This window comes from Lepisosteus platostomus, chromosome 4, assembly GCF_059453375.1.
Source record: "Lepisosteus platostomus isolate fLepPlt1 chromosome 4, fLepPlt1.hap1, whole genome shotgun sequence".
Lineage (NCBI taxonomy): Eukaryota > Metazoa > Chordata > Actinopteri > Semionotiformes > Lepisosteidae > Lepisosteus > Lepisosteus platostomus.
Window position 1 is genome coordinate 10,821,587 of NC_142614.1, and position 12,096 is coordinate 10,833,682.

At 51.6% G+C, this 12,096-nt stretch overlaps 1 protein-coding gene across 10 annotated transcripts in view; it reads right to left on the minus strand.

Annotated features, from left to right (window-relative positions):
* The window catches only part of LOC148672617 (disks large homolog 4-like), a 123,761-nt gene that overhangs the window by 23,156 nt on the left and 88,509 nt on the right, over positions 1-12,096 (minus strand). For 7 of the 10 annotated variants that reach the window (XM_088628409.1, XM_088628407.1, XM_088628413.1 and 4 more), the window contains 7 exons: positions 9,143-9,196; positions 6,351-6,401; positions 5,314-5,438; positions 4,476-4,645; positions 3,968-4,104; positions 2,513-2,657; positions 551-689 (listed from right to left, as the gene is read on the minus strand). In XM_088628409.1, the coding sequence (XP_088484535.1) occupies positions 551-689; positions 2,513-2,657; positions 3,968-4,104; positions 4,476-4,645; positions 5,314-5,438; positions 6,351-6,401; positions 9,143-9,196 (821 nt within the window). The remainder of the gene's footprint in view (positions 1-550; positions 690-2,512; positions 2,658-3,967; positions 4,105-4,475; positions 4,646-5,313; positions 5,439-6,350; positions 6,402-9,142; positions 9,197-12,096) is intronic. The other 3 variants (XM_088628411.1, XM_088628408.1, XM_088628416.1) reach the window with 1 other exon arrangement.

Sequence of the window (12,096 nt, forward strand, 5' to 3'; positions counted from 1 at the left end):
AGGGGTTAATACAGACACACTGGACACTACAGTCCATTAACACTGCACTGAGAGAGAGGGGTTAATACAGGCGCACTGGACACTACAGTACATTAACACTGCACTGAGAGAGAGAGGGGTTAATACAGACACACTGGACACTACAGTCCATTAACACTGCACTGAGAGAGAGGGGTTAATACAGACACATTGGACACTACAGTACATTAACACTGCACTGAGAGAGAGGGGTTAATACAGACACACTGGACACTACAGTCCATTAACACTGCACTGAGAGAGAGGGGTTAATACAGACACACTGGACACTACAGTACATTAACACTGCACTGAGAGAGAGGGGTTAATACAGACACACTGGACACTACAGTCCATTAAGACTGCACTGAGAGAGAGAAGGGGGTTAATACAGACACACTGGACACTACAGTACATTAATAGTGATCTGAAAGGGGGGAAGGGGATTCACATACTGCACAGCACAGTAACGCACAGGGAGAGATAATTCACACAGTATCACTGATTGGTACAGTATTTGAAAGTCCCAAACCTGGGTATGTCATCGTCTCCCAGCATGCCTTTGGGGATGGGGGAGTATCTCCGTGGTGACGTTGGCGTGAGGGCCTGTGGGTAGTCTGTGCCTAGGTAGTTTGGGTGGCCAACCTCGTTGTCCATGTGAGGGGAGTATGCTGTGGAGACACACAGGCACTTTTAACACACACACTTGCACTGAGTGGAGTACAGCAGACAAGTGGAAGAAAGTCAGAGAGAGAGAGACCAGTGTGTCAGGATGTGTAGGAGTCAGAGAGAGAGACAGGTGTGTCAGCAGGTACAGGAGTCAGAGAGAGAGACCGGTGTGTCAGGAGGTGCAGGAGTCAGAGAGAGAGACCGGTGTGTCAGGAGGTGCAGGAGTCAGAGAGAGACCGGTGTGTCAGGACGTGTAGGAGTCAGAGAGAGAGACAGGTGTGTCAGCAGGTGCAGGAGTCAGAGAGAGAGACAGGTGTGTCAGGACGTGTAGGGGTCAGAGAGAGAGACAGGTGTGTCAGCAGGTGCAGGAGTCAGAGAGAGAGACAGGTGTGTCAGGACGTGTAGGGGTCAGAGAGAGACAGGTGTGTCAGGAGGTGCAGGAGTCAGAGAGAGACCGGTGTGTCAGGACGTGTAGGAGTCAGAGAGAGAGACAGGTGTGTCAGGAGGTACAGGAGTCAGAGAGAGAGACCGGTGTGTCAGTACGTGTAGATGTCAGAGAGAGACAGGTGTGTCAGCAGGTGCAGGGGTCAGAGAGAGAGACAGGTGTGTCAGGAGGTACGGGAGTCAGAGAGAGAGACAGGTGTGTCAGGACGTGTAGGAGTCAGAGAGAGAGACAGGTGTGTCACCAGGTACAGGAGTCAGAGAGAGAGACCGGTGTGTCAGGACGTGTAGGAGTCAGAGAGAGAGACAGGTGTGTCAGCAGGTACAGGAGTCAGAGAGAGAGACAGGTGTGTCAGCAGGTACAGGAGTCAGAGAGAGACCGGTGTGTCAGGACGTGTAGGAGTCAGAGAGAGAGACAGGTGTGTCAGCAGGTACAGGAGTCAGAGCGAGAGACAGGTGTGTCAGCAGGTACAGGAGTCAGAGAGAGAGACAGGTATGTCAGCAGGTACAGGAGTCAGAGAGAGAGACAGGTATGTCAGCAGGTACAGGAGTCAGAGAGAGAGACAGGTGTGTCAGCGGGTACAGGAGTCAGAGCGAGAGACAGGTGTGTCAGGACGTGTAGGAGTCAGAGAGAGAGACAGGTGTGTCAGGAGGTACAGGAGTCAGAGCGAGAGACAGGTGTGTCAGCAGGTACAGGAGTCAGAGCGAGAGACAGGTGTGTCAGGAGGTGCAGGAGTCAGAGCGAGAGACAGGTGTGTCAGGACGTGTAGGAGTCAGAGAGAGAGACAGGTGTGTCAGCAGGTACAGGAGTCAGAGAGAGAGACAGGTGTGTCAGGACGTGTAGGAGTCAGAGAGAGAGACAGGTGTGTCAGCAGGTACAGGAGTCAGAGCGAGAGACAGGTGTGTCAGCAGGTACAGGAGTCAGAGAGAGAGACAGGTGTGTCAGGAGGTGTAGGAGTCAGAGCGAGAGACAGGTGTGTCAGGACGTGTAGGAGTCAGAGAGAGAGACAGGTGTGTCAGCAGGTACAGGAGTCAGAGAGAGAGACAGGTGTGTCAGCAGGTACAGGAGTCAGAGCGAGAGACAGGTGTGTCAGGACGTGTAGGAGTCAGAGAGAGAGACAGGTGTGTCAGCAGGTACAGGAGTCAGAGCGAGAGACAGGTGTGTCAGCAGGTACAGGAGTCAGAGCGAGAGACAGGTGTGTCAGCAGGTACAGGAGTCAGAGCGAGAGACAGGTGTGTAAGGACGTGTAGGAGTCAGAGAGAGAGACAGGTGTGTCAGCAGGTACAGGAGTCAGAGCGAGAGACAGGTGTGTCAGCAGGTACAGGAGTCAGAGCGAGAGACAGGTGTGTCAGGACGTGTAGGAGTCAGAAGAGTCAGACTCACAGCTGGTGATGTCGGGGGGGTTGTAGGAGTCAGTCAGGTACAGGTTGGTGGGCTTGGCCACTCTCAGATACACCACCTCCGCTGTGTTCTTCAGAGCAGCAACAGCATCCTCGTGCATCACATCCTCCAGACACACATTGTTCACCTGCACACACATACGGACAGACAAACACACAACCGCACAAACACATGGACATGCATGGAGACCACAGACAGAGAGTACAACACAGGCATACACCGAAAGACACACGCACAGACACAGAGAGACAGGCAAAATGAACACATTATTCACTAACCCCATGTTCTCCCCTAGACACAAGAGTCAGAACTGATCAGAACGTAATATGACTTTCAAAGAACGATCAGGACTGTTCCAGGGATGTTGGTCAAACAGAGACAGCCACATGCACAGATGTTTAATTTTAGGAATGCATATATTACAGGAAGAAGCTGCTTGCTGTTTAATGTAAGAACATTCCCTGTTTCTGGGGTGTGTGGGACTCAGATCAACTGCAATTCCTGCACTGCCCAACAGATGGGGTACTGTCACTGAGAGAGTCCATACTGGAGGCCATGAAACAGCGAGAGACAGAGATGGAGAGTGAGAATGAAGGAGAAGGGGAGGGATAGAGTTAAAAGGCCCATTGCGAGGGCTGGAACAGGAGAGTAGAGGCTACGTCTGAAAAATACTGATGTGTTCATGTTTGCACATCATGTACATCTTCAATGTGCAATGGAAAGCAAACAGAATGTCACGATATTAAGTTAAAGTGTGAAATGTAAAGCAAAGTATGTTATGCTAATGTACTAGTAAGACCTTCAGAATATTCAGAATATTGTGTACAGTTTCATAATATTTACACAATTGTACTTTATTCTGTATCAAACAGATATTTCTGATCCGGAATAAGTCCAATCAATCACTAATCCTGATACCTTCTCAGGTGTCCCATGTCCTCTACTGTCGGGTGGAAGGAACTGAATCTCTTCGGTCTTGAACAGGAAAGACTCAGAAGGGACCTGATACGAGGACCCAAACACCTCAGGGCATCACCACACTCCGCCCAGAGGACTGAACAGACTCAACAGTGGCATGCCACCCAGAGGGGACTAGGGGAAACTGTGTGGAAGTGCATTCAAAACCGAGAACAAGACTTAAGGGTGGTGGGAGTGGGGAACAAGCTGCCCAGTTCTTGTTGAAGCCAATACCCTGGCTTCTCTCTAGAAACAGCTAGATGAGATACCGGGACCAGTTAACTACTGACGACCAATGAGCCAGAGGGGCGAATGGCAGTACAGAGAGGAGGAACAGAGGGTTAGGGTAGGGTATCGGGGGGGTTATAGGGTCACAGAAGGATAGGGGGCAAGAGAGGGGTAACAAATTGTTAAAAGGGCAAAAGTAGGGTTACGGGGTCAGTGAGGGGTCAGACGAGGTGACAGAGGGGTCAGACTTACAGCCAGGATCTTGTCCCCAATCTGTAGTCGCCCATCCTTGTGTGCTGCCCCCCCCTCAATGATCTTGGTAACGTAGATGCTGTTGTCCCCTGGAATGTGCTGGTTCCCCACTCCCCCTGCAATACTGAACCCCAACCCTGCAGAGACAGAGAGACACAGACACACCAGTCAACCCCACTCCCCCTGCAATACTGAACCCCAACCTTGCAAGGAAAGAGAGACGCTAACACACCAGTCAACCTCACTCCCCCAGCTATACTGAACCCCAACCCTGCAAGGAAAGAGAGACGCTAACACACCAGTCAACCTCACTCCCCCAGCTATACTGAACCCCAACCCTGCAAGGAAAGAGAGACGCTAACACACCAGTCAACCTCACTCCCCCAGTTATACTGAACCCCAAACGCACAGAGAAATAGAGACACGCCCATTCACTAAGCTCTAGCTTGCTAACACAGAGGGACATAGACGCCCAGCCTTGACTGAGAACTTTTCAGTGACCTCTGACCTTTGGGCCCCTTGATGAGCTTGATCTCGGTGACCTTTTCGGCCAGCGGTTTCCGGCGCATGACGTAGAGCCGCACAATGGCGCCCGCCTCCTTCAGCGCCTCCACAGCCTGGCTGTGGGTCACCTCACGCACATCCACCTCGTTCACGTAGAAGATACAGTCATTCACCCTGAGATGTTAGAGACCCCTGTTAGCCACACACTCTGTCTTCAGCGTCTATCAGGGTGAGAGTGCCAAGGTCTACAGGGGACAGGGTGCAGTCCTACAGAGGACAATGTTCAGCGTCTATCAGGGTGAGAGTACCAAGGTCTACAGGGGACAGGGTGCAGTCCTACAGAGGACAATGTTCAGCGTCTATCAGGGTGAGAGTGCCAAGGTCTGCAGGAAACAGGGTGCAGTCCTACAGAGGACAATGTTCAGTGTCTATCAGGGAGAGTGTGCAAGGGAAACTGTACACGAGGTCTACAGGGGATAGGGTGCAGTCCTACAGAGGACAATGTTCAGCGTTTATCAGGGTGAGAGTGCCAAAGTCTACAGGGGACAGGGTGCAATCCTACAGAGGACAATGTTCAGCGTCTATCAGGGTGAGAATGCCAAGGGCTACAGGGGACAGGGTGCTGTCCTACAGAGGACAATGTGCAGGGATTGTAGGGGACACTATGCGATGTCTACAGGGGACAGTATGCTTTAGCTACAGTAAAGGAGATAAAGTGCTGTATCTATGTGGGGAGAATATCCCCTATCTATAGGGGAGAGAGTGCAACGTCTATGGGTAGACATTCCTAGTGTCTACAAGTACAGTATCTCCAGGGACATCGTGTACTACAGGGTCAGCACCTCAATCTGCCATCCTGGGCGGCCGCTCCCCCTGGGATGATCTTGGTAATGAAGATGCTGGGGTCATCGCCGACATGGGGGTTGTCTGTGCCCCCTGCAATGCTGAACCCCAAACCAGAATTACCCTGCGGGACAGACACAGATACAGCAGGTCAGAGGACAGACACAAGGTCAGGCTACGATCCTGAGACCCTTTAAAGTTAATTTCTTTAAGTCGACCACGACACCTGCCAAGGGCTTCCTCAGTCTGACCGGAGGCTGAGGCCATCTGATCTGCCCAGTGCTGACTAATTAGCTGTGCCTGTTGTGTGTTTGTGCCAGGTGATGGCACAATCAAAGCTGCGTCAAGCTGCTCGATTTAGTCCCTGTGGGAGAAGTGCGTCCTCTCAGCCTTTGAAAAGAAGGGGCAGCCCCGTGTCTCCCGCACTGCTTGTGTTTATCCAACAGTATTGAATTTGCATTGCAGGTGTGCTATTAGTTTTAATGGGGGGTGAAGGATCTGAAAGGCTAAGCGCTCACAGTTGAAGTTTAAACATGCACATTAACATAAACCCTGCTGATTAAAAGGCAGGTGTTATAGCATTATTCGCGCAGCAAAAATATAAAAGTAAAACAATTCCGAGTGTGGTTCTAATAATCCCTGATGATTATGAATGAAATAATTAAGCAAGAATCCCCTGAGAGGCTGTAGCAGTAAAGATGTTTGTTCAAGAAGTGCAGGTTGAGGTATGTGGCCCCGGCCAGCAGGTGGCACTGGCAGGGCAGAGCTGGGACTACTCTGGCAGGGCTCTCTTTCCTGCTGCAATAGTGCCTTCTGTGACTTGATGGGCTTCTGCAGGCTTGCACTGATGTCAGCGAGAGATGTACTGCTCCTCCAGTCAGCACTCACTCTCCTGTCAGGCTCTGTGCAGAGTCCCAGGGTGAGTGATCTGACAGGGGGTGTCAGAGGAGGGTGTGCACAGTCCTCACTCTCCTGTCAGGCTCTGTGCAGAGTCCCGGGGTGAGTGATCTGACAGGGGGTGGACAACAAGCCTCACCCTTTCCAGCGTGATCTCCTCATACTCCACCTCTCCATCTGTCCCGTTCACCTGAGAGAGAGGGAAGACACAGACAGAGACAGGTTAACATTCGTGACAACTGAAATAATGAGGAACAGAACCAGGGTGGTGAGCCCACACACTAGCAGACCCGACAGCACGAAGGACAGTGAGCCAGACAGCGGAACAATCTCACAAAAACAGCTTCAACAGGCAGGCCTCTTGCTGCACAGATTCCCAACGTCCATCAGTACGATCCACTCCAGGTATTACAGTGTGGTCAATCAGACTCCCAGTGCACACCAGTCCGATCCACTCCAGGTATTACAGTGTGGTCAATCAGACTCCCAGTGCACACCAGTCCGATCCACTCCAGGTATTACAGTGTGGCCAGTCAGACTCCCAGTGCACACCAGTAAGATCCACTCCAGGTATTACAGTGTGGCCAGTCAGACTCCCAGTGCACACCAGTATGATCCACACCAGTATGGTTGTGCAGATGGTGACCAAAGACAACAGAAGATGGTAACAGGAGACACAGCAAGAATGTGGAGCGACATGGTCTGATTGTCCACTAAGACCAGAGCAAGGTCTGGACCCAAGGAGATGTGAAGTGTTCAGTGGTGACCTCTTGATAGCGGCGCTCTGAGGGGTCAGGGGTCAGGGGTCAGGGACAAGGCAGAGGGCGCGGGAAGATCGACAGGAAAGGTTAGCACGAGGGTTGGAGCTGGGCTCAGGGATAATTCGGAGGATTAAGTGTAAGCCTAAGTGATGTTAGGAGGAGTGTCACGACTGGAGTGAAGATTCAGGGTTTGGACTGAAGGATCACATGTAGTGTTGGGGTTAAGGCCAGGTTGGTATGGGCTGACAATCCTGCTAGCTGTCCCCATGCGGACAGGGAAGGATTGAACAGGATGCTTGAGCACAGTACAGAACAGCCGACTCTCTTTCCTGCGTTTCTCCCATCCTCCAGTGGCTGTGACTCGGGAAACTGTCAGGAAGTCACACTGGCACACTGAGTTCTCAGCTCCATGCATGCGCCTCATCTAAACAAGGGGTCCCGCACCCTGACCCTGGGGACCCCACACCTGCTGGGATTGCGTCCAGGCATTTACTCGAACCCTTTCCTGGTCTAATAACAGGATTCATACAGCACTTTAATTATTTTCAGTACCCATACATACTGGAGGTTTGCATTGGAATGATTCCATTTCATTAGTCAGTAGACAGGTGGACATTAAAGGCTCTATCAAGCAGCTTTGTTCAGTTCATTTAATTAAAGTTCGAATTAAACAGCCCGTCTGAAAACCTGAGAACCTGTTTGAAAACACAGCTGGGTTCAGGGCGGACAGCAAGCTGTGATGTGTTAGCTGGGCCAGGTGAATGTCTGGACAGACAGACAAGTGGACAAAGACACAGAGAGACAGAGAGACAGAGAGACAGAAAGACAGAAAGACAGAGATAGGGGCGAAGTGTTAGTTGGGCCAGGTGAATGTCTGGACAGACAGACAAGTGGACAGAGAGACAGAGAGACAGAGATAGGGGTGATGTGTTAGCTGGGCCAGGTGAATGTCTGGACAGACATACAAGTGGACAAAGACACAGAGAGACAGAGAGACAGAGATAGGGGCGATGTGTTAGCTGGGCCAGGTGAATGTCTGGACAGACAGACAAGTGGACAAAGACACAGAGAGACAGAGAGACAGAGATAGGGGCGATGTGTTAGCTGTGCCATGTGAATGTCTGGACAGACACACAAGTGGACAGAGAGACAGAGAGACAGAGAGATAGGGGCGATGTGTTAGCTGGGCCAGGTGAATGTCTGGACAGACAGACAAGTGGACAGAGAGACAGAGTCACAGAGATAGGGGCGATGTGTTAGCTGTGCCATGTGAATGTCTGGACAGACACACAAGTGGACAGAGAGACAGTCACAGAGATAGGGGTGATGTGTTAGCTGGGCCAGGTGAATGTCTGGACAGACACACAAGTGGACAGAGAGACAGAGATAGGGGCGATGTGTTAGCTGGGGCAGGTGAATGTCTGGACAGACAGATGGACAGAGAGACAGAGAGACAGAGATAGGGGCGATGTGTTAGCTGGGCCAGGTGAATGTCTGGACAGACACACAAGTGGACAGAGACACAGAGAGACAGAGAGACAGAGATAGGGGCGATGTGTTAGCTGGGCCAGGTGAATGTCTGGACAGACATACAAGTGGACAAAGACACAGAGAGACAGAGAGACAGAGATAGGGGCGATGTGTTAGCTGGGCCAGGTGAATGTCTGGACAGACAGACAAGTGGACAGAGAGACAGAGTCACAGAGATAGGGGCGATGTGTTAGCTGTGCCATCTGAATGTCTGGACAGACACACAAGTGGACAGAGAGACAGTCACAGAGATAGGGGTGATGTGTTAGCTGGGCCAGGTGAATGTCTGGACAGACACACAAGTGGACAGAGACACAGAGATAGGGGCGATGTGTTTACTGGGCCAGGTGAATGTCTGGACAGACACACAAGTGGACAGAGACACAGAGATAGGGGCGATGTGTTTACTGGGCCAGGTGAATGTCTGGACAGACACACAAGTGGACAGAGACACAGAGATAGGGGCGATGTGTTAGCTGGGCCAGGTGAATGTCTGGACAGACACACAAGTGGACAGAGACACAGAGAGACAGAGACACAGAGATTGGGGCGATGTGTTAGCTGGGCCAGGTGAATGTCTGGACAGACAGGTGGACAGAGGGGAAGGGGGAAAACGAGAGAAGAGAAATATATTCCTTACATAAGGCGAGCCATCGATAGTGTCTGTGTTTACAACCACGGGAGGAGAGTTGGCCTACAGAGAAAGATACAATACAGTACAGAAAATCAATCAGTCAACCGATCAAGAAAGCCTGTCCTTGAAGTACAAGACCAGCAGTAACGTCTTTCTGTTGTGTGTTAAGCGAGGACAGTCTCTCTCATCCAAACTCCAGCCTTTCACAAGAGCATCAGTGTCTGGCCCTGCATGATGCACGCACGGAAACACACACACAGCTTGAACTGTACCACACAACAGTGCAACAGTGTTAGTGTCACCTGCCTATTGTGCCTGGTGTTGTGTTACCCTGTGAGTGACCTTTACTATTTAGGAGTAATAATCCACAGAACCCAGAGGCGAGAAACTGTACAAATCCAAACCTTGGATTTTAACAATTGGGAATATTTCCTCAGATTGCACTTTTTAAAGAAGAAACTCTCCTTGCCTGTCTCTCTCACCAAACTGTCCAAGTCCAGGAGCTGTCCTGTCTCTCTCTCTCCATACTGTCAGAGTTTAGGAGCCGTCCTGTCTCTCTCTCCACACTGTCAGAGTTCAGGAGCTGTCCTGTCTCTCTCTCACCACACTGTCAGAGTTCAGGAGCTATCCTGTCTCTCTCTCTCCACAGTGTCAGAGTTCAGGAGCTGTCCTGTCTCTCTCACCACACTGTCAGAGTTCAGGAGCTATCCTGTCTCTCTCTCTCCACAGTGTCAGAGTTCAGGAGCTGTCCTGTCTCTCTCACCACACTGTCAGAGTTCAGGAGCTATCCTGTCTCTCTCTCACCACACTGTCAGAGTTCAGGATCTGTCCTGTCTCTCTCTCACCACACTGTCAGAGCTCAGGAGCTGTCCTGTCTCTCTCTCTCCACGCTGTCAGAGTTCAGGAGCTATCCTGTCTCTCTCTCACCACACTGTCAGAGCTCAGGAGCTGTCCTGTCTCTCTCTCACCACACTGTCAGAGCTCAGGAGCTGTCCTGTCTCTCTCTCTCCACGCTGTCAGAGTTCAGGATCTGTCCTGTCTCTCTCTCACCACACTGTCAGAGCTCAGGAGCTGTCCTGTCTCTCTCTCTCCACGCTGTCAGAGTTCAGGATCTGTCCTGTCTCTCTCTCACCACACTGTCAGAGCTCAGGAGCTATCCTGTCTCTCTCTCTCCACGCTGTCAGAGTTCAGGATCTGTCCTGTCTCTCTCTCACCACACTGTCAGAGCTCAGGAGCTGTCCTGTCTCTCTCTCTCCACGCTGTCAGAGTTCAGGATCTGTCCTGTCTCTCTCTCACCACACTGTCAGAGCTCAGGAGCTGTCCTGTCTCTCTCTCTCCACGCTGTCAGAGTTCAGGATCTGTCCTGTCTCTCTCTCACCACACTGTCAGAGCTCAGGAGCTGTCCTGTCTCTCTCTCTCCACGCTGTCAGAGTTCAGGATCTGTCCTGTCTCTCTCTCACCACACTGTCAGAGTTCAGGAGCTGTCCTGTCTCTCTCTCTCCACGCTGTCAGAGTTCAGGAGCTATACTGTCTCTCTCTCACCACACTGTCAGAGTTCAGGATCTGTCCTGTCTCTCTCTCACCACACTGTCAGAGCTCAGGAGCTGTCCTGCCTCTCCCTCACTGTTACCCATTCGTGCCAAGCTGAACCGGCTGTCGCTCCCCCTGGTGTCTCCCTCTCTGTGCAGATGGTCTGCCCTGCACATTCCAGACTCTCGACAGCCTGTCTCCCTCCCTCTCCTTCCAAATCTGCTGTCCTCCTTTCCCCTCCGCTGTGGAGAAGGCTGCTTGCTGGAAGGGCCGTGGGATGTGACACTGTACAGAATGCCACGGCCTCACACTCGCACTGGACACAGGCAGTTCTTTTTTGTTTCAAATGTTTGGACGAATGATCTAGAAATGCAATATAATCTACGCTGAAGGGCATGGACCCTGACTGTCACACTGACAGACTGACACCCTGTCTGTCATACTGACAGACTGACACCCTGACAGACTGACACCCTGACAGACTGATGACCTGAGTGTCATACTGACACCGACTGACAGACTGACACCCTGACAGACTGACACCCTGACAGACTGATGCCCCGAGTGTCATACTGACACCCTGACAGACTGACACCCTGACAGACTGATGCCCCGAGTGTCATACTGACACCCTGACAGACTGACACCCTGACAGACTGATGCCCTGAGTGTCAAACTGACACCCTGACAGACTGACACCCTGACAGACTGATGCCCTGAGTGTCAAACTGACACCCTGACAGACTGACACCCTGACAGACTGATGCCCTGAGTGTCAAACTGACACCCTGACAGACTGACACCCGGACAGACTGATGCCCTGAGTGTCATACTGACACCCTGACAGACTGACACCCTGACAGACTGATGCCCTGAGTGTCAAACTGACACCCTGACAGACTGATAACCTGAGTGTCAAACTGACACCCTCACAGACTGACACCCTGACAGACTGATGCCCTGAGTGTCAAACTGACACCCTGACAGACTGACACCCTGACAGACTGATGACCTGAGTGTCAAACTGACACCCTGACAGACTGATGACCTGAGTGTCAAACTGACACCCTGACAGACTGACACCCTGACAGACTGATGCCCTGAGTGTCAAACTGACACCCTGACAGACTGACACCCTGACAGACTGATGACCTGAGTGTCATACTGACACCCTGACAGACTGACACCCTGACAGACTGATGCCCTGAGTGTCAAACTGACACCCTGACAGACTGATGCCCTGAGTGTCAAACTGACACCCTGACAGACTGACACCCAGACAGACTGATGCCCTGAGTGTCATACTGACACCCTGACAGACTGACACCCTGACAGACTGATGCCCTGAGTGTCAAACTGACACCCTGACAGACTGATGCCCTGAGTGTCAAACTGACACCCTGACAGACTGATGACCTGAGTGTCAAACT